Source organism: Mercenaria mercenaria, chromosome 10, assembly GCF_021730395.1.
Source record: "Mercenaria mercenaria strain notata chromosome 10, MADL_Memer_1, whole genome shotgun sequence".
Classification (NCBI taxonomy): domain Eukaryota; kingdom Metazoa; phylum Mollusca; class Bivalvia; order Venerida; family Veneridae; genus Mercenaria; species Mercenaria mercenaria.
The window spans coordinates 51,884,708-51,907,512 of NC_069370.1; the positions used below are offsets into that span (position 1 = coordinate 51,884,708).

Sequence of the window (22,805 nt, forward strand, 5' to 3'; positions counted from 1 at the left end):
TATTTTGCAAAATTATGTCCCCTTTTGAACTTAAAAAAAACTTTTGACTAAAGTTTTGCATTCAAGTTACTATCTCCACTTGATTGAAACTCTATAGATATTTCAATATTTAGAGTAATATTCCTATTTCTGCGACAACAACTTGAATAGTCAAGCATTGGATGTCTTATGGACAGCTCTTGTTTTGTGGAAGGTTATTCAAATAAATTGGCATAAACTTTCACTTAAGCGAGGGGATGTAATACTTTATCACTTAATGATGAAATGATATTTATGATAATTTTTCTTTTTCGGAACATAAGTTCAGTGTATGCGTTCTTTTGTCAAAATGCTATTACAGGATTCGAACTTTATGTTCTAACATACCTAGTGGAAGCATTCTAGTCCTATGGACACATTTCTAGTACAATTAAGAAATCAAATGTGTATTTCAGGTGTGACGTAGACACCCGAAGCAACTCAACTACCTCTCACAAAGAATCAGAAAGAGAAGAAGATATTTTTGGTGCTATGAAGTCTCATTTATCAAGACTCCAATCACAAGTAGATAAACTTGAATATCTTTCAAAGCAGCACGAATCATTTAAAGAGAAAATAGATGACAGTGTAGCTACCAGTGAAGGGGGTAACAATGCTGTGGTAGATTTGTTGGATAAGGAAGGTCCAAACTTAGTTGATTTGACGAGGGGTAGTAATCAAGGTCTGTCTGACCAAGCTGGATGTTATATCGAGGATGTAAAGAAAATTGTGATATATGACAACGTAAAGAATGATAAAGATGGTGACAGTGTTGTCGTAGATTTGTTGGATGGCAAGGTTCAAGATTATGTTGATTTGACATGTGATGATGAGCAAAAAATGCCAAACCCAACAGATAATACTAGGATTCGTAGTAAGAAAAAAAATGGTAAAAAGAATAAGACAGAAAAGAAAATTGACAATATGATTGCAAAAATGCTAAAAAGTTTGAAAAAATCTGAGGAGAAAAGTGTTAGAGAAAAGGAAGATATGAGCAATGATGATACAGAAAGTGATGTTCCTTTTGTTGTAATTGAAAATGATTTAGACACAGTTAATGAAGATGATATTGTTGAAATTGATCTCAGTAATAGGACATTGAAGATAGTGGAAGATAGTGATGACATTATTAGGTCTTATAAGGAAGATGGGACTTCAGCTGATGCTGAAATAAGCTTGTCTGGAAATTGTCATGTAGCTAATTTAGTTTTACCAAGTGCTGATAAACCAACAGAAAATCAAGATAATGATGAGTCAGATGCTATTGGAGAAGGGCAAAACCCCCAACTGAAATCTTATTCAAGGTCTGACAATATCGAGAAAAACTTGAATGTTGTTACAAAATGTGAAAAGGATCTTCTTCAGAAAGACACAGATAAAGAGACAGCAAGAAAGTTGAATACTGTGCAGCATTCCAGGGCTGAAAGTGAAAGCAGTGTTAAACCTAACAGTCAAAAAAGTACTGGAACTGAGTTTCGGTGTGATAATGATGGAAATACTTCTAAGACTGAAACTGAAAGAAAGATAGATAAGATGTCTACCTTTGAGGATGAGATACATCATTCCAAAGCCAGAAAAAATTACAGTATTCTTAAATTAGATGGTACACTGGATGAACCTGAACAAAGGTTTGGAAAAGACATGCTATTGCCAAGTGTTGCACTGAAAGAGGAACAAATAGATCCAAAGTTAACAGATGGAAACATTGAAATACACACTGAAAAAGATGATACAGGGATATATGGAGAACAAATAGATATTGAAAGTGGCAATTTGGAAACAGACCAAAGCATAGGCTGTATTAAACCAGAAATTGATCCAAATCGTGAACAAGAACACTCCTATTGTAAGAGAACACCAACAGAATTGAGATTAAACTGTGTAAGAACAGGAGAAGGAACAAGTACCTCAAACCCTGGTGTAGGAGTGAGTTTGTCACAAACAGACTGTGAGATAGGTTGTATGGAACCAGGCAGAAGAAAGAGAACTAAAAAATCAGGTATGGAAAGTTTTGAACAGGCAGACAGTGGAGATAGCCAGGGCGATCACTTCTTCTGTCTTTTTGAGCACAACAAAAATCTTTCCTTACCAATTTCTGTAAGATCGGAAATTTTTATGAAGGTTATATTTTCATGAATTGTTCATATACAAAATATAAGTACTTATAGAGGTGTTATTATTAGAGTAAAGAGTTCAAAATGTCTCACAAGTTAGCCATGTGTCACAAATATTCTGCCACATGAAACAGTTTCAGTTTAGATATAGCAAACGTTTATCCTCTTGAAGTACATGCAAACATGTCCAAATCAGCCAGTCAAGAGAAGTAGCCAAACATGGCATTTAAAGACAGTTTGTTGCTTAATACAGATTAATTTGCATGCAGTTTTAGAAATGGGAAATAGCAAATGTGGCTACTAAAGACAAGTGACTGTTTAATTTAGGTGACCAAGATGAGCCTGCACGTCAATACAAGCTGATCATGGTCTGCACTGTTCGCTATAAAGTCAGTATATTTTCAGTGAACACCCTTTCAAATAAGAAATGGTACTGCCCTAATTGAATGCTGGATCAGTCCATTATAGTAATTTAGCAGGGAATTACTGTAGGTCATGTACAAAGTTTTCAACCTGAAGAATTGTGGAGGAATGACTCGGGTGCCCTTTAAAAGATTATTTGCAGATGTTTGTAACCACCATCTGATAAGCAAATAAACTGATTAATAATCTGGTGTACTTACCATTAAGCCTTTTGGGACATATATTATGGAAGAACCATCGGCTGACTTGTAGTGTGTTTCTGTATTGCAGATGATGAACCGGTTATGCCCAAATCGAGGCATATGAAAAAGATTAAAAGGAAACTCATAGTGGACAAGAGGAAAGAATTACCTGAGGAACACTTAATGCATCAAATCTTGTTTGATAGTGCAATGGTAAAGAAAGAAATAGATTTTGCTCCATCTACCAAGGAATTAATGAAAATTGCAGAATCTGGAATAAAAAGAAAATTGGAAAGATCAAGCCCTGGTCCAGATTTAGAAGATGTTCTTAGAAGACCTTGTTTACCATTACGATCAAGTAGGCTACAGAGAGTAAGTTTATCTATTTTGTTAAATAACAGAATTTTGCTTAGCATAGTTGATTTTTAGCTCGACTATTCGAAGAATAGTCTAGCTATTCTACTCACCCTGGCGTCGGCGTCGGCGTCACACTTTGGTTAAGCTTTTGCATGCAAGTACATACAGCTATTATTTAAAGGCATATAGCTTTGAAACTTATTTATTCTTTTTCTAGGTCAATTACCAACCTCACTGGGTCAAGTTCCATAACTCTAACATGTATTTTGAGCAAATTATGCCCCCTTTTGGACTTAGAAAATTCTGGTTAAAGTTTTACATGCAAGTTACTATCTCCAAAACTAATGCAGATATTGAATTGAAACTTCTCATGTGTCTTCAGGGTTATAAAACTAGTTGATAGCACCAAGCCCCATAACTCTGACCTTCATTTTGACCAAATTATGCCCCCTTTTGGACTTAGAAAATTCTGGTTAAAGTTTTGCGTGAAAGTACATACAGCTATTACTAAAAGACATATAGATTGGAAACTTATTTTTTCTTTTTCTAGATCAATTACCTACCTCACTGGGTCAAGTCCCATAACTCTGACATGTATTTTGGCCAAATTATGCCCCCTTTTGGACTTAGAAAATCCTGGTTAAAGTTTTACATGCAAGTTACTATCTCCAAAACTAATGCAGATATTGAATTGAAACTTCACATGTGTCTTTGGGGTTATAAAACTAGCCGATAGCACCAAGTCCCATAACTCTGACCTTCATTTTGGCCAAATTATGCCCCCTTTTGGACTTAGAAAATTCTGGTTAAAGTTTTGCGTGTAAGTACATACAGCTATTACTAAAAGGCATATAGATTGGAAACTTATTTTTTTCTTTTTCTAGATCAATTACCTACCTCACTGGGTCAAGTCCCATAACTCTTACATGTATTTTGGCCAAATTATGCCCCCTTTTGGACTTAGAAAACCCTGGTTAAAGTTTTACATGCAAGTTACTATGTCCAAAACTAATGCAGATATTAAATTGAAACTTCACATGTGTCCTTAGGGTTATAAAACTAGTTGATAGATTCAAGTCCCATAACTCTGACTTGTATTTTGGGCAAATTAAGCCCCCTTTTGGACTTAGAAAATTCTGGTTAAAGTTTTGCCTGCAAGTACATACAGCTATTACCAAAAGGCATATAGCTTTGAAACTTATTTATTCTTTTCCAAGGTCAATTACAAACCTCACTGGGTCAAGTTCCATAACTCTTAACATGTATTTTGAGCAGATTATGCCCCCTTTTGGACTTAGAAAATCCTGGTTAAAGTTTTACATGCAAGTTACTATCTCCAAAACTAATGCAGATATTGAATTGAAACTTAACATGTTTCTTCGGGGTTATAAAACTAGTTGATAGCATCAAGTCCCATTACTCTGATATGCATTTTGGTCAAATTATCTCCCCTTTCGAACTTAAAACTCTTTTGATATTTAACATTTTGGGTAATAATTTCCTGCTTCTGTGACAATATTTCGAATAGTCGAGCTTGGCTGTCTTACGGACAGCTCTTGTTTTTGTAATTACCATTTTCAAACAGAAACAAATGAATAACAATTATTAGTATATTTCTAGAAACTGAACTTAATATTGTAGCCCACAACTCAAGGAAAACCCACAACTCCACAACTGTTAACGGTAGATTAAAAGTTTTATCATCATAATATGAATTAAATCCTCGTTTCGGCATTTTAAAAACACTGGAAAATAGAAACAGTTTTGGAAATTTAAATATAATAAGTGTCTTCTGTTGATGAACATGCATACAAATTCTGTTGTCTGGAAATGCATGTAATAATTATTACAGAAACAATTGCAGTTTGAATTCAAAACCTCTTTGATATTAATAGCTTTTATTGTAACAGTATAATGTTGTCCTGTACTTGACATCAGTGTTTGTTGAGGATGAGGATTTTGTATAGCTGGATGGTCTAATATCCTGCTTCCACCTGCCTGCTTCTGTCACCCAATATCAACATTCTTACTTACACATGTCTTCTGAAATTACTTGTCAATTACACCAAACTTTCTCTAGCATCCTTCATGGACCTCTTCAGGTTGTTATTCAAAGGGTTTCACTTGGCCTCTACAGATGCAGCCATACTAAAAGTAGAAAAGCATTTCTTCATACCTTTTTTCATGAATGTTCTATGTACTGTTAACCAAACTTGGTCTATGGCATCTATATATGTGGTCCTCTCAGAAGTTTGTTGAAATAATTTGACTTGGCCCTTTGAAGTGGCCTCCAGGTAAAAAAAGAAAAATTTTTTAACAACTTAGTTGTAGAACAAGTTATGGATCTTCACCTTCTTGGTCAGTAGCATTCTTGTATGAAAATCTCACAAGTCTGTATCAGTGGTTAAGCTTAACCTCTTGTAGGAGTCGCCAGAGTGTCTCCACACATTTAGAAGTCAGTGCTAGTTCTTTCCAGGAAAGATGGCATTGCATGTATTGGAGCTGTACACCAGGAACATTGAAGAACTCCGACAGGGCTAGACTAAGATAGCCAAACATACCTGACTATTTTAAACTTCCTGTCTCTGTTCTGGAGGATTTCTTTCACTCAGTTCCTCTGGTTAGAGCACTCTGTATCAGTGCTAGCTAGCACAGGATGAAGTTCACCTTGGTGGCTGCAGTATATATATAAAGCACATTTGAATATGTTTTTCATGAAAGGGATGCGGATGCGCAGGCTGGTCTGGATCCATGCTGGCCGCAAGGCCACTATGTTGATTTTCTCATGGCGCGGCTCAATTATTATTCCATGAATATGACTAGATGTTTTCAGATTCTCCACACATCTTTGGCATCAAGGGATGACCTCACTTTGCAAGTTTCATAACTCAGGCTTACATTCTAGCAAAATGATGCTCCCTTTTTTCAACATAGAAAATGTTGCTAAACCTTTTGGATGTAAACTAGTGTAAGGTGGTAGAGCTTCAAATAGTTAAGCATGCTGTAGTAAGACAGCTCTTGTTCTTACTTACGCTATGTGTCCAAATAAATCTGAAAACATTGATACATCTATAGCATGGTTTTCTTTTGCAGTTCTGTGAGAAAAAGTTTTGTACTAACGGAACAGACACAAGTCTGAGCAGAGGAAACATTGCAGAAACTTTCGTGAAAAGTGAAGTAGAGGCAGAAGAACCATGCCTAAGGGAAACAGACACAAGTCTGAGCAGAGAAAACATTGCAGAAACTTTCGTGAAAAGTGAAGTAGAGGCAGAAGAACCATGCCTAAAGGAAACAGACACAAGTCTGAGCAGAGAAAACATTGCAGAAACTTTCGTGAAAAGTGAAGTAGAGGAAGAAGAACCATGCCTAAGGGAAACAGACAAGAAAAAGTCATGTTTAAGCATGAATGATATTGCCAAAACAGATGGCAAGAGTGAAAAAATCGTGGAAAAGTCACATCTTGGGAAAAAAGATATTACCATAACAGATGGGAAGATGAAAAAAGAAAAGGGACTTTCAAAGTTATATTTCAGCAAAAAAAATATCCCAGATACACTCGTTAAAAATGAAATGGACACAGAAAAGTATTGTCGAAGTATCAGAGTACTTGAAGAAACACTTAATGAAATAATCCCGAAGGATGCAGACCATTCACATAGAAATAGAGAAGACAGTGCAAAAAGAGAAACATATACCAACCCCGGTTAGTAGATGTCTTAATAATTAAACTCTCTGAAGCTGAAAAACAATTCAGTGCATTGTAATTATTAGTCATGCAGGTTAGCTGGTTGACCTGAGGTGTCATATTGAAATCTTACTAGAAGGAGAAGACAACAAGAATTGTCTAGATAGTTTGACTGCTGTTCAGTTTTTGCATCATTGATCAAAAGTTCATTTAGTTCTGGATTTATTGGCTCATTTGTTACATTAGTTTGTGGTCCTTCAAATATACAAAATATAGAAAATTGACAACTAGTCTGCTCAATAAGTATTTTTAAAGTAAAAACTAATTTACTGCAACAGGGCATATCTTGTGAGAGTTTGGTGCTCTTGTTAGCTAATGGCTGTCATGTTTCCTTAAAAGGGCATAACTAAATATTTTATCAAATAAGGAGTATGTTAAGAACAAATGAATGTGGAACTTTGAAGATTTGACTTCAAATGGAGAGTCATGTTATATTATGCCATACAAAGTATGATTACCTTTGTTGTTATTCAATGGCTTGCCATATATTTTCCAAATAAGAAAAGAACATTGATAACTGTGTACAAAAGGGCTGCCATTTCATTATATGGATAGTTTCCAGAATGCTCTTCCATCTTTGTTTGAAGTTGGATGTTCATAATTTTCTTTACCAGTTTTAATGTTTTCACCAAACACTTTCGTATCAGAAATGTCTTGAATGTTGTGTATATATATGCTACTAGGGAAGCAATGTAAGGATACTGATGATCCCTCCAAAGCAGATGATGCTGTGGACAATAGGACCGGGTCTGTGACAGAAGCTTCTAAAAAGTATGGGGAACCTTCTAGTACTATAGAACAAAAGCCGACTGAGAACACATGTAGCAGCACGCGTAGTAAGAAACAAGAAGGAGGGTTAGCTTTGCAAGGGAATTGGGAGGATGACTTAGCAAAGGTTATTAAACATTTGACAGAACATGGTTTCATGTCCAGTGATATGGTTGACAGTATTGCAAAGGAGATACTTAGCAGATGTGGTGAGATATCTTTTCATACATTAGCTTTTAAGATCATGATTGAGTGAAAAGCAGCAGAATGAATGTCGTATATAGTTTATATAAAATCTTACAAGTATTGCCATATTTACACTACATTTGAAACATTATTATAATAGATTTTAGCTCATCTGATTTTTTTTTGGGGGGGTGGGGGAGGAAAGAGGAGTTAATGTCATCACTTGAGTGCCGTCTGTGTTGGCGTTGCCTGGTTTAGTTTTATGTTTAGGTCACCACTTCTCCTAAACTATCAAAACTATTGCTTTAAAACTTGCCTCACTTGTTCACCATCATTAGCTTACTCTGTACAGCAAGAAACATAACTCCATCCTGCTTTTTGCAAAATTATGGCCCATTTTAGACATAAAAAATCAGATTTCTCGGTTAAGTTTTGTGTTTAGGTCAGCTTTTCTCCTAAACTATCAAAGCTATTGCTTTAAAACTTGCAACACTTGTTCACCATCAAAACCTGATTCTGTACAGCAAGAAACATAACTCCATCCTGCTTTTTACAATAATTATGGTCCCTTCTGGACTAAGAAAATATCAGATTTCTTGGTTAAGTTTTGCGTTTAGGTCAACTTTTCTCTTATACGGTCAAAACTGTTGCTTTAAAACTTGGAGCAGTTATTTGCCATTAAAAGCTGACACTGCACAGCAAGTACTGTAACTAAGCTTTACTTTTTGGAAGAATTATGGTCCCTTTTGGACTAGAAAATCATGTGTAGGTCAATATTTCTGTTATACAGAGACAAAAGAATCAGATGAGCGTCTGCACCCGCAAGGCGGTGCTCTTGTTATACGCCTGTTTTTGAAAAACTTGATGGCGCCGGTGTTTGTCTGTCCATCCATATAATTCATGTCTGGGGCATAACTGTATAACCATTAAAGATATTTACTTTAAACTTGGCGTATAGGTAGATAGCAATGAGACAATGTGCAGAGTGCTTGAACCATCTCTCTAGATCAAAGGACTAAGTCACAAATAGAGTTAAAAGGTCAAAACTCCATCATGTTTGAGTCTGGAGCATAACTTAGTAACCATGCAATATATAGATTTCAAAACTGGCATGTAGGTAGGTAGCAATGAGACAATGTGAAGAGCACATGATGTGGGCCTGTAGGTCAAAGGTCAAGGTCAAAAATTTAGTTCAAAGGTCAAATCTGTCACATTTTGTGTAAGGAGCGTAAATTATTAACCATTCAAGGTATTGACTTCAAACATGGCTTGTATTTAGAAGTGATGAGACTGTGTGCTGAGAATATGGACCTGGTCTGTAGGTTTAAAGTCAAGGAGCTTCAAGGTCAAATCTGTCTGTCATATTTAGTGTCCAAAGCATTACTTATTAACCATTCAAGGTATTGACTTCAAACTTTAGATGTAAGTAGTTGCTGATGAGTAGATGTGCAGAGTGCATGAATATGGGTGGTAGGTCAAAGGTCAAGGTAACATCAAGGTCAAATCTAGCCATCATATTTAGTATTCAGAGCATAACTTAAAAAAAACCTGAAGGTATTGACTTTCAATATGGGCAGTTGGTGATGAGTTGATGTGACATTACACCCCCCTCCCCCTACCTTTTATTATGCCCCCCTTCAAAGAATGAGGGGTATATTGTTTTGAAGATGTCGGTCGGTTGGTATGTAGACCAATCCGTTTCCGGATGATAACTCAAGAACGCTTGGGCCTAGGATCATGAAAGTTTATAGGGAAATTGTTGATAACCAGCAGATTACCCCTATTGATTTTGAGATCAGCAGGTCAAAGCTCAAGGTCACGGTGACCCAGAACAGTTAACGATTTCTGGATGATAACTCAAGAACGCTTGTGTCTACGATCATGAATGTTGATAGGGTGGTTAGTCATGACCAGCAGATGACCCCTATTGATTTTAGATCAGTAGGTCAAAGGTCAAGGTCACAGTGACCCAGAACAGTTAAACGGTTTCCAGATGATGACTCAGGAATGCTTGGGCCTAGGGTCATAAAAGTTGATAGGGAGGCTGTTCATGACCAGCAGATGACCCCTATTGATTTTGGGGTCAGTAGGTCAAAGGTCAAGGTCACAGTGACCAGGTACAGTTTAACGGTTTCCGGATGGTAACTCAAGAACACTTTGGCCTAGGGTCACGAAAGTTGATAGGGAGGTTGGTCATGACCAGCAGATGACCCCTATCGATGTTGAGGTCAGTAGGCCAAAGGTCAAGGCCACAGCGACCAATAACAGTAAAACCGTTCCTGGATGATAACTTGAGAACGCAAGGGTGTAGGATAACAAAACTTACTTGGGAGGTTGATCATGACCAGCAGATGACCCATTTTGATTTTGAGGTCAGTAGGTCAAAGGTCAAGGTTACAGTGACCTGAAACAGTTAAAATGTGTCCAGACGAAAACTTGAGAATGCTTGGGCCTAGGATCACGAAACTTACTAGGGAGGTTTATCGTGACCTGCAGATGACCCCTTTTGATTTAGAGGTCAATAGGTCAAAGGGCAAGGTCACTTTGACCAAGAACAGTAGAATTTTTGTACACATTGACCAAATAATTTCTGTTCCTTGTGCAATTACTGAATGCATCAAGGGGGGCATTTCGTGTTCGACGAGCTCTTGTTTAACTACTTGCACTACAGTATCCTGTAACCACTACTGCATGCACACACTCTGCATCCCTGCCCCCCAGTAATACTTCCCATAAAAAAAAAATCAAAGTTTTCTTTTGTTCTTCTTTGATATAACCCTTTGGGTGTATATTGCCCCGCTTGGCAGAGCTCTTATTAGAAATGTGTGTGTTGAATGATTGATTAACACATTCCTATTTCAGTCAAGAATAATTAATTATACATCAGTTATGAAGAGACCTATGTGGAATTTTAATTTTTCAGTAGCTGTAAACAGGTCTGGGATTTTTCAGGACTAGTACTGATTTTAGGCTTGTGGCTGCGAGAATGTCCCTATATAACTCTGTGGTAAAAGAGACATTTCAGCCCTTAGAATGTAGACTTTCAGTATTTTGGTTTTCTCAGGCATGTGTATATGATTTGGAGATATTGTAAAAAGGATGAAACTTGCAGTAAAAATTTTGCGATTTTGTTTTCTTTGGTCATATTCTCAGGAAGAACATTTAAATACACTGTTCAAACTTTCAGTCTCTCAGTTTCTGTTGTAAAATGTGCAGAGAATATAAACCTATTTCAGGGCATACAGATGAAGTTAATGCTACATTTAACCTGATAGCACGGTTGAAGCAGAACTTCAATAAAAATCACCCAGAAATTGCTAAACTCATTCATGATAATACTGTTATCAGTGAAAAAGGGGGTGGCTTTGAAGAGTATACGTCGAGATGGTTTGCTTCTTTGAAGAGAATACTGTCAGAGTACGGCATTAAGAACATGCCGGACAGGGTAAGTAGTTTACTGTTAAATACAGTTTAAACTCTGTATCTCAAACTTGTTGAGCTGAAAATTCTGGATATCTCGAAGATATTTTCAAAACAGGTGCATGTACTATCATTTTAGTAGAATATCTGTTATTTCGAAGTTAAACGCTCGATCCCTTGGAATTCTACATTCCAAGTTTCAACTATAATTTAAATTCATTGGCATAAGATGTCTTGATTCACATGTCAAATGGTTGCTTTTTAAGGACATTAAATTTCAAAGATAAAATGAATGAAAATGTATCTTTAGCTCACCTAAGAACTGCTAAGTTGAACTACTGTGATCGCTCAATATCTGTCATCTGTCGTCTGTCTGTAAACATTTAGCTTGTGTATGAGATAGAGGCTGTATTTTTCAAGTGATCTTCATGAAATTTGGTCAGAATGATTGCCTTGATGAAATCTAGGCCAAGTTTGAATATGGGTCATCTGGGTTAAAAAACTAGGGCACTAGGTCAAATCAAAGTAAAACCTTGTGTATGCAATAAAGGCTGTATTTATTTGCCCACCTTCGAAGAAGGAGGGATATATTTTTTTGCAGATGTGGCTCAGTCAGTCTGTTGGAATGCAGACCAATCCGTTTCCTTATGATAACTGAAGAACACTTAGACCAAGAATCATGGAAGTCTATGTGGAGGTTGGTCATAACCAGCAGATGACCCCTATTAATTTTGAGGTCAGTAGATCAAAGGTCAAGGTCACAGTGACCCGGAACAGTTGAGTGGTTTCCAGATGATAACTCAAGAATGCTTGGGCCTAGGATCATGAAACTTGATAGGGAAGTTGGTCATGACCAGCAGATGACCCCTATTGATTCTGAAGTCATTAGGTCAAAGGTTAAGGTCACAGTGACCAGAAGAGTTAAATAGTTTCCATTTGATAAAACTTAGTAGGGAAGTTGATCATGATTAGCAGATGATCTCTATTGATTTTGAGGTCAGTAGGTCAAAGGTCAAGGTCACAATGACCCAGAACAGTTAAATGGTTTCCGGATGATATCTCAAGAACGCTTTGGCTTAGGAACTCGAAAACTTAATTGGGAGGTTGGTCATGACCGGCAGATGACCCCTATTGATTTTGAGGTCAGTAGGTCAAAGATCAAGGTCACATTGACCCAGAACAGTAGAACTTTTGTATACAGTGACCAAATAATTTCTGTTTCTTGTGCATTTACTGAATGTATCAAGGGGAGGGGGCATTTTGTTTTCTACAAGCTCTTGTTCAATTGATCTTCATGAATTTTAGTCAGAATGATTGCCTTTATGAAATCTAGGCCTTGTTTGAATATGGCTCATCTGGGGTCAAAAACTAGGTCACTAGGTCAAATCAAAGAAAAACCTTTTATATGCGATAGAGGCTGTGTTTTTCAATTGATCTTCATGAATTTTGGTCAGATGATTGCCTTGATGAAGTCTAATTTTAATTTGAATATGGGTCATCTGGGGTCAGAATGTTTGTTTCTATGGAATCTTGGACAAGCATGAATCTGGGTCATGTTGGGTCAGAAACTAAGTCACTAGGTCAAATCAAAGAAAATGCTTGTTTACCCTAAAGATGTTTGGTCCAATCTTAATGAAAATTGATCAGAATATTTGTTTCTATGAAATCACTAGGTCAGACATGTTTACACTGTTATGGCCATCTTGGCCTTCTTGTTAATGTTTTGGCATACAAATTTGTGTTGCATGTATCTCGAAAAAGTAGTTGAGTTAGAGTCAGTAAACATTTGGAGATTAAAATATAGCAAGTAAAGTTGTGCAGGATCCATACTGTTTGCTTTCAAACCCTATTACAATTTAGAGAAACCGTTAGCAAACAGTAAGGATCCTGACCAGACTGCGCGGATGTGCAGTCTAGTCTGGATCCATGCTGGTTCGCAAATGCACTATGTGTGTTTTCTCATGGTGTAGCTCATTTTAGGTAGATGGGCATGGGGTGGAATTTTGAAGAGAAGCAGATTCAGGATAGAGGCATGGACCTTCTTGATTTTTTTCAAATTTTTCTGCTTGACTTCAGGTAGAGGTTGTCAGAGCTGAAAAGTTTATAAACAACTTTTCATGTACTTTATGGACCAGACCCTCTCAAGCTTTAGGCTATTTGCTATAATAATTAAGATTTTGTGTTGAGGCAATCACATTATATTATGAAAACTTGAAATAGCTTTTTATGATCAGATTAATGGGTGTTCACTAGACTGAATCAAAAGGTCAAGGTCTTCCTTGAGTGAGCGACTATCTTGGCCTCTTGTAGTTTTATAAGCTAATTCAGTTATGCATTAACAAGTATATTTTACAGATATACAGCTGTGATAGATTCAGAATGAAACCAGGTGGCTTTGTAAATACTTGGTATAAGAGAACTACACAGGACATTGCAGCGTCTTACAATGCCTATGCTCAAGTTTGTATCTGTTCAGATGGAAGGGTCCTCCCACCTGTGGTAACTTTCAAGGTAAATTATTTTTCATTAGAAACCTTGTTTTGTCAATTTTACCTAGACCCATAACAGATGACTGCACAGTATATTTTAAAAACTGTTATGATATACAGGAAAAAATACTGATAGTGCAAAGTTTCAGGAGTATGGGCAAAATGCTTAAGGACTATGTTATTTTGACATTGAAAAATTCCTATGTAAAACTGAGGTTGTCATAACAACAGGAGAAATGCACAGGGATTCAAGAGAAACTAATAATAATGAAAAAATGCATCTTCGAGTAAATTATAAAATATCAGTGACACTCAAAAGCATGTCCCAACAGTGTACTGGAAGAAAATGCATAGAAGTTTTTGGGGTAGGTATTTGGTACCGTAAGTCTCTCGTATGTATACAATATATTCATCAATCAAGGATATGTCAGTGTAAATGAGCTGAGCATTAGTTTTCTAAGAAAACGTCGTTAAACTGTGTTACAAAAATCACACGTGCACCGATTTTTTACAAAAATATGTCCGCCATGTTTTCTTCAGTGAATGAAATATAAGGAGTATTTTATCTTAGGATTCTCTATTGTATAGTGTGATTTACTCTCTAATCTAAATAAAGCATCACTTTTTATACGCCCGAAGGGACGTATTATGTTATGGTCCCAGTGTCTGTCTGTCCGTCTGTCTGCTTGTCCATCCGGCCATCCGTTAGCAATTTCGTGTCCGCTCTGTAACTATTGAACCCCTTAAAGGATTTCAAAGAAACTTGACACAAATGTTCACCACACTGAGACGACGTGCAGAGCGCATGTTTTGGATGTCTCATTTCAAGGTCACACTTAAGGGTCAAAGGTCATACGAGTGTGTTTCGTGTCCACTCCGAACTGCTTGAAGGATTTCAAAGAAAATTGGCACAAATGGACAGTGAGACGACGTGCAGAGCGCCTGTTTTGGATGTCTCATTTCAAGGTCAAGGTCACACTTAGGGGTCAAAGGTTATATGAGTGTGTTTCGTGTCCGCTCTGTAACTCTTGAACTGCTTGAAGGATTTCAAAGAAACTTGGCACAAATGTTCACCACACTGAGGCGACATGCAGATCAAGAGTTTTGGATGACTCGCTTCAAGGTCAAGGTCACACTTAGGGGTCAAAGGTCATATATGACTTTGCTTTCTATACATAGCTATGCATTGCAGTGCTCTTGTTTTTATTTGGCATATTCCTTTTTGTTCTCTTACAATAATTTTTTTTTGAATTACTTCCCTTTTGTGTTACTATATATAACTTATTTTGAAACTTTTTTATTATTAGCTGTAGGGAAAAACCAAGACCACTTTTCTGTGGTACAACATGGATACATCCAATCTTTAGATGTATTTTGACATAACTTTACCTGGTAAGATTTTTTTTGTGGACTTAGAAATTATTTTTTTTGGAATTTCTTCTTTTTGTTGTTCCTGTCCTTTGGGCTTCAACAGTCATGTTCTTTAAATTTTGCATCCTGTGATGTAACCCTTCAGGCGTATATTGCCCCGCTTGGCGGCGCTCTTGTTTATAACATCCCACTGTCCGATCTTTCTGATCACTTCACGATCACTCACAATTACAAAATAAAACCAATGTGTCATCAAACAATCACTTTACACAGCTTCATGAAGATCAAGGCCTGCTAACATTAAATTTGTAAACATGCGCCAACCAAACAAATGATGAAAGGTATGTGAATTTGTTCAAGTGGGATTTTATTTAGGATTTCTCACAGCAAGACTGGAGTTGAGGCCCTTTGCTTAGCCAAAAATATACATTAAGAACTGTAATTTTTGTGTCCATCCAGTATGCAGCATGGAGTCATGAAACTTTATAGCAATGTTCAGCAAATGAAGCACCTGTGGTTTCTAGGGTTTTATTTAGGATTTACCCTTTCCCTCCCCCCCCCCCCCCCCCCCCCCCCCCCAAAAAAAAAAAAGGTGGCAGTGACCTATGGACACACCTCTTTTTTTAGAACGTATTTGTCTGTCCTTTAATCTGTTTATTATCAGAAAATATTTTGTAAGTGAAATATTTTTCATTTATTTCAAGGGGAAATTACTTGGCAAGAGTGATCATCGTGAGACTTTCTTGGAGTGGTTCAAGACCTGTTTTCTTCCAAACTGTGGACAAGCGCGCCCAGTCTGTCTTTTAATGACTTACCGTACCAATCAGCTCACTCTTGAATTAATTGAGACGGCAATAGAAAACAATGTTGTACTGATAGGGCTACCTCTTCTTGCTGTTAGCGTGTTACAGCCTTTGGAAGCAAGGGTAATCAAGTTTGTACTATGAATTTCTTGTATCTTGTTTGTGTAGAAAATTCAAATAAGTAAATTGTATTCTTGTGTCAAATTCAGTATTAAAGGTAAAAGGTAAAGGTTAATTTTATTTACCGTCGCTTTGTGAAACAATATACATAAGCTCCAAACTTTATAAGTAGCCTAGTAAAAAGTGAAACGTTTGATTGTTTCCATGATTCCAAAGGACAAGAAATTACAGCAGCGCTTAGTCCAAGAATGGAGATACAGTTAGACATGTGCTTTGATAGATATTAACTCAAATGCCTTTGTCTAGAATATGTAACAATTTACTGATGGCTTGTTGTTATATTTATCATACAGATTTTTGAGTCATTGAAGGCTCTTATACAATCCAAGTGTTGTCCTTCGGACACAGAGTTCGCAATACGGGATACAAGATTTTCTGTTGTTCTCAGTGATGTGATTAAACAGATTACACCATCTACCGTGAAAGAAGCATTCCGGGCTACTGGTATTTGTCCACTTGGCAAAGCAGCAAAAAGGGTAGATAAGATGCTACTCTGCCATCAACAATGCAGTGTATGTGAAGTTAATGTTTCTTATAAGTAAAGCAAAGCCTTAAATTGCCATCTTTGTGTATGATTTATTATATTCAAGTCATTGGGGGTACAGTAGCTTGTCAGAATAATAGCGTTGGATACTGTAACTCTTTATATGTTACCATGGTTACTGTTTAGCAAGATTTTGCATTTGATCTATATCATGGTTCACTTAAAAAAATTCAAGGCAAGTTAATTTGGGTGTTTATGTCTGCAACCCTTTGTTAAAAATTTCAACTGTCAGATACAGTGAAATCATTAACCTTCACCCTACTATATTTTTAAAATGGATTTGTCTATCATTTGATTTGGGAAGTACCATTTATTATTCGAAGGGTGACCCGCCCGCTTAGATCAGTAGGGAGAGCATTGGTCTACGGATTGCTGGTCGCAAGTTCTATCCTCAGGCAGGGCATATGTTCTCCATGACAATTTGATAAAAGACATTATGTCTGAAATCATTCGTCCTCAAACTCTGATAATTCATGTGGGGAAGTTGGCAGTTACTTGCGGAGAACGGGTTTTTACTGGTATAGAATCCAGGAACACTGGTTAGGTTAACTGCCTGACGTTATATGACTGAAATACTGTTGAAAAACGGCGTTAAACCCATAACAAACAAACAAATTATTCGAAGGGGTGTCTGCTACAAAGGATTTACTGACAGAAAGGGATCAGTGCAGACAAAATCAATTGCCGCCAGCTGATTTCATGGTTGCATCAGTGTGTGAAATTAAATATCAACAAAGAAATATATATCCTAGGCTAATAGTATGATTGGTTATTGGATGTTACAAGCAATTTAAGTCACTAATTGAAAGAACAAAGTTCCAACTAAATCTATGTTGAACAAAGTATTTTCTTTTCAGGATAATGAGAAGAAGGTTTCCAGTCCTGAAGATAATTTAAAAGCAAGAAGTTCAGGTTCGAAAGAAAAAGGAATAAACCAGTTGTGTTCAAACGTTAAAGCTGCTTTAGAAACAGTAATTAAAATCGAAGGAGACCCAGTAGTCAGTAAACTTGATGGTCATAGTAGAAGAACTAGACTAAATTACCGAGTTGAATTGCAGCAGTTGTCAGAGGGTCCCATTTCTTGTTTAATTTCTAAACGTAAAATGGACTTAGAGCAGTTTACTAAAAGCAGTGGTAGAATTACACAAGCAGATAGTAAGAGTGACAAAAATGAAGAAGGTTATCGAAGAAGTTCTAAGACTATGTTATCAGGTGCCAAGAGAAAAAAACAAATAACTACTCGGAGCAAAGTAGTTCCAGAGCATCCAGAGCAGTTATTTCACAAAAGTCCTAATATCACAGGAGCTAGTTCTAAGACTGAGTTAGATACAGAGCAGTCATGTTCAGGGGCTAATAAAGTTACACAAATAGTTACAAAAAGTGAATTAGATACACAACAGGCAGACTTGAGTCGGAAAGTGTTCGAAGAAAGAGATGATGCCAACTCAAAAATGGACTGTCATAATAGAGAAAACCTGATAGAGGACAACCAAAAGCAGTCAAGTAAGGAGTTTCCTTTTTTTCAAGATTTCTGTAAATGCTGTTCAGTTAAAGCTTAGGAGTTTATGATAAATTTTATGTTAGAAATTGATCTATGGGCATAATATCTTGGCCAAGTTTGATAGCCAGCCGGTTGTTCCCGAAACTCTGTAGTTATTATGACCTTTGATTTACTAAAAATAGTGAAAATTGAGTGTTCTCTTTCAACTTGAATGGTTGTTATCCAGTGTTCACCATTCCTGGTCACAATGTTTTAGGTATAATATCTCAACAGGTTTGATAACTCCATGTCACTATATAGTTATGGCCCTTGAACTATTGAAAATAGTGTCCACTGAATTTATTTAGCATTTCTTATCCAGTGTACACCAATCTTGCTCAGAATGTTTATTTGCATATTATCATAGCCAAGTTTGGTATAACCAGGTGGATAACCTGTTGCTCTGGAGTTGTGGCCCTTGAATTAGTCAGAATTGAGAAAGCTAACATCGTCTTCTCGATACTAGGAAGAGTATTTTTAAAAGTTGAAAGTAATTTGTTGTGACAAGCATTACATTATGTTATTGTTTGGTTATTAATAAGAAATGTTAAGCTTCCGCTCTTTGATAAATCTAGCAGTTCATTTTTGTTATCAGAATGCCATAGTCTCAGACCTAAAAAAAATTGTATAAACAATATATTTACAGATAAATGAACAGAAATTTATTTTTATATTGATTTTTTCTTTCAGTTTTAGTGCAGGGAAATTTGCAGCCTCAAAGAACATCCAGCAGAGCTGGCCGACAACTGAGAAAAAATTTACGTACTTGCAGTTTGGATAAACTAGCATGTAAACAGGAGAACTTAAACATACACTCAGGGAAGGTCGTGCAGAAATCTTTGAAGATAAAGTTTGCAGATGTTAATCAAAATCCTATTGTTAGTTTGAAACGGAAAAGGGAATGGGATATAAATGGTCATAATATTTATGTTTAAAAACTTAGAATATGCTAACAGTGTTTCCATGGGTTCAAATTTATGTTTTATTAAGAAATTGACCAAGTTAATTGTTTGTTCTTTATTTTCATTGGAAAAGGGTACTTTTTTTACAGAAGGATCAAATTTGAGCCACACCATGAGAAAACCAACAGGGTGCATTTGCGACCAGCATGTAACCAGACCAATCTGCGCAGTCTGGTCAGGATCCATGCTATTCGCTGACAGTTTCTCTAATTGCAGAAAGCTTTGAAAGCAAACAGCGTAGTTCCTGACCAGACTGCGCAGATGTGCAGGCTAGTTTGGATCCATGTGGTTTTCTTGCAGCTCAAATTTATTTTTTGCCTTATTTAATTAACATGGTGTATGTAATAACCAGAAAAATATCAAAGCATATTAAAGATTAACAAATCTTTAATGCTGTTACTTGTGTGAATGGCAGGAAAGCTTACATTCCTCACACATCTAGGCAATACCTTAGACTTATTAAGGAAGTGTCAGGGTATTATTGCAACACTGTAAAATTTCATGTGCTTGATAAAATGATTGGGATTTTCTAATCAAGGGCAGATTGTTTTGATATGTTGTAAAAGTATGGGTTTTGGAATAATTGAACTGTATCTAACATTGTACTTGCATTTGATTGATTCAAGTTAGTTGTTTTTAGTCCCTCTACCAATTATGATTCAAGTAAAGTTGTTTTTAGCTCCCCCCTACCCCACCAATTACGATTCAAGTTAAGTTGTTTTTAGCCCCCTACCAATAATGATTCAAGTTAGTTGTTTTTAGCCCCCCCCCCCCCCCCCGCTACCAATTATGATTCAAGTTTTGTTTTTATCTCTCCTGCCAATTATGATTCAAGTTAGTTGTTGTTAGCCCCACTACCAGTTATGATTCAAAATAGTTGTTGTTAGTCATCCTACCGATTATGACCAGGGTTGGGGAGGGGAATGGGAATTGGTCATTTTGTCCCAAACTTTTTGGCCCCTCCTTTTTAGCTCTACTGTCACATAGTGACAAGGTGAGCTTTTGTGATCACCCTTTGTCCGTCATCCGTCGTCTGTGCGTCCGTCAACAATTTCTTGTCTGCATGATAGAGGTTTCATTTATGATTTTATTTTAACCAAACTTGCACACAACTTGTATCACCATAAGATCTTGGTTCCTTTCTTGAACTGGCCAGATCCCATCATGGGTTCCAGAGTTACGGCCCCTGAAAGGGCCAGAATTAGCTATTTTGACGTTGTCTGCACAATAGCAGCTTTATTTATGATTTGATTTTTACCAAACTTGTACACAACTTGTATCACTATAAGATCTTGGTTCCTTTCTTGAACTGGCCAGATTCCATTACGGGTTCCAGAGTTATGGCCCCTGAAAGGGCCAGAATTAGCTATTTTGACCTTGTCTGCACAATAGCAGCTTCACGTATGATTAGATTTTAACCAAACTTGCACACAACTTGTATCACCATAAGATCTCGGTTCCTGTCTTGAATTGGCCAGATCCCATCATGGGTTCCAGAGTTATGGCCCCTGAAAGGGCCAGAATTAGCTATTTTGACCTTGTCTGCACAATAGCAGCTTTATTTATGATTTGATTTTTACCAGACTTTCACACAACTTGTATCACTATAAGATCTTGGTTCCTTTCTTGAACTGGCCAGATTCCGTTACGGTTTCCAGAGTTATGGCCCCTGAAAGGGCCAGAATTAGCTATTTTGACCTTGTCTGCATAATAGCAGCTTCATTTATGATTTGATTTTAACCAAACTTGCACACAACTTGTATCACCATAAGATCTTGGTTCCTTTCTTCAACTGGCCAGATTCCATTTTGGGTTCCAGAGTTATGGCCCCTAAAAGGTCCAAAATTTGCTATTTTGGCTTTTGCAGCCATACAGAGACTTCATTTATGGTTTGATTTGATACAAACTTCAAAAATATCTTCAAAAACAATAAATCTTGGATTCCATGACGAATCTGTCAGATCCTATCGTAGGTTCCAGAGTTATTTTATATCTGATTATCTCCCCTGATTGTAATCAAAATGGATTTATATCAGTAAGTGCTTATAGTACTTATTTGAAATTTCATTTTTACCATTAGTTGGACTGAGACAATCAGGGTTGATAACTATGGACTGATTTTATGTCAAATTACCTCCCTTTATTTCAAATTAAAATGGGTATATCTCCATAACTAATGAAGATACTGATCTGAAATTTCATTTATGTCAACAGATGGACTTGGACAATCAGTGAAGATACATATTGACTGAATTTATGACAAATTACCTCCCTTTATTTTTTTATCTAAATGAATACACCTTAGCAGCTTCTAATGAGATTGGATTGAAACATTGTTTATGTCTTCCATGGTAAGAAATAGACATATTAGATAACTCTTGATTGAACATTTATCGATATGAATACTTTACTAATATATTGTTGTATAGGCTTGTACTCTGTATCTTCGACATGCATATACCAATGCATGAGTACCTCCCCTGATTTTAATAAAAATGGATTTATCTCGGTAAATATTTATAGAACTCATTTGAAATTTCATTATTGTCTTTAGTTGGACTGAGGCAATCAGGGTAGATAGTATGGACTGATTTTATGTTAAATTACCTCCCTTTGTTTCAAATTAAAATGGGTGTATCTCAGTAACCAATGAAGATACTGATTTGAAATGTCATTTGTGCCATCAGATGGACTCGGACAATCAGGGTAGATAACTTTTGATTGAATGTATGACAGATTACCTCCCTTTATTCTATGTAAACGAGTATATATCAGCAGCATCTAAAAATTGGTTTTAAATGTTATTTAAGTCTTCCAGGGTAAGGAATAGTCATGTTACAAAAATGCAGCATCTGAGCCTAGGACCCTCAAACTTGGTATGGAAATTGGCCCTGACTAGGTCAAAAGGGACTGTTGCAAGAAAATGTTTATCCTGATGATATTTAATGTGTATGCCTATGTGCTCTTTGTCAAAACTTGATCATATCATTTTGAGCAATGGTACTCAGGTGAGCGATACAGGGCCATGATCTCTTGTTAGTCTTAATATTAGAATAATATAATCATTGTGTAAATTAGTGTTCAGTTAAATATGTTCTAAAAACATAAAAATTTTACTTTTAAAACTACATTTTGTTATCCTTTATAGTTTAAATAAATACCCGATTGTATGTAAAAGTGCAGAGTGCATGCACATTTCGTAGCTTAAGTGCATTGACTAATGTGGCTGTGTATCTTTTTTAAAGATAATTCTTGTTCATGTCTCTGTTTAATTCCTGTTTGTCTGTTTAACTACAAGATATGGATCATGTAATAAGATACTTTAGTGATACTGGGTATAATGATAATGCTTTTCAAAATTCATGGGGAGCACAAGTTTGTTGTATGGTTGTCTGACTGCTTGTCATCCATACAAATAAATCTGCTCAGTGCCTATTTATTTGCTTGAGGGCATTTATATATCTGTGATATTAAGATGACAAATATAGCACAAATTATATTCCTTACTATGAGAAAAATGTATGAAGTTTAAGGGGTAGAGGTGAAGGTTATACACAGAAACTTGGTACATTGGTTGTATTACACAAACTGTTCTGTTCATGACATAAGTAATGGCACTTTTAAACAAGATATCTTGCAATGATGATACCAGTTAAGATGCAGTAAATTTTAAAATTGTCACATATTAAAAGACAACTGTCTT

The 22,805-nt window shown here is 36.4% G+C and overlaps 1 protein-coding gene across 2 annotated transcripts in view; it reads left to right on the plus strand.

Moving 5' to 3' along the window:
- Positions 1 to 22,532, plus strand: part of LOC123561573 (uncharacterized) — a 58,158-nt gene extending 35,626 nt beyond the window's left edge. The window contains exons 19-28 of one of the 2 annotated variants that reach the window (XM_045354048.2): positions 435 to 2,017; positions 2,826 to 3,109; positions 6,188 to 6,797; positions 7,523 to 7,816; positions 11,030 to 11,238; positions 13,569 to 13,724; positions 15,778 to 15,999; positions 16,350 to 16,568; positions 17,458 to 18,103; positions 18,831 to 22,532. In XM_045354048.2, coding sequence (XP_045209983.2) covers positions 435 to 2,017; positions 2,826 to 3,109; positions 6,188 to 6,797; positions 7,523 to 7,816; positions 11,030 to 11,238; positions 13,569 to 13,724; positions 15,778 to 15,999; positions 16,350 to 16,568; positions 17,458 to 18,103; positions 18,831 to 19,075 — 4,468 coding nt within the window. In that variant the 3' untranslated portion in view covers positions 19,076 to 22,532. The remainder of the gene's footprint in view (positions 1 to 434; positions 2,018 to 2,825; positions 3,110 to 6,187; positions 6,798 to 7,522; positions 7,817 to 11,029; positions 11,239 to 13,568; positions 13,725 to 15,777; positions 16,000 to 16,349; positions 16,569 to 17,457; positions 18,104 to 18,830) is intronic. The other variant, XM_053553076.1, reaches the window with a different exon arrangement.
- Positions 22,533 to 22,805: the final 273 nt, after the last annotated feature.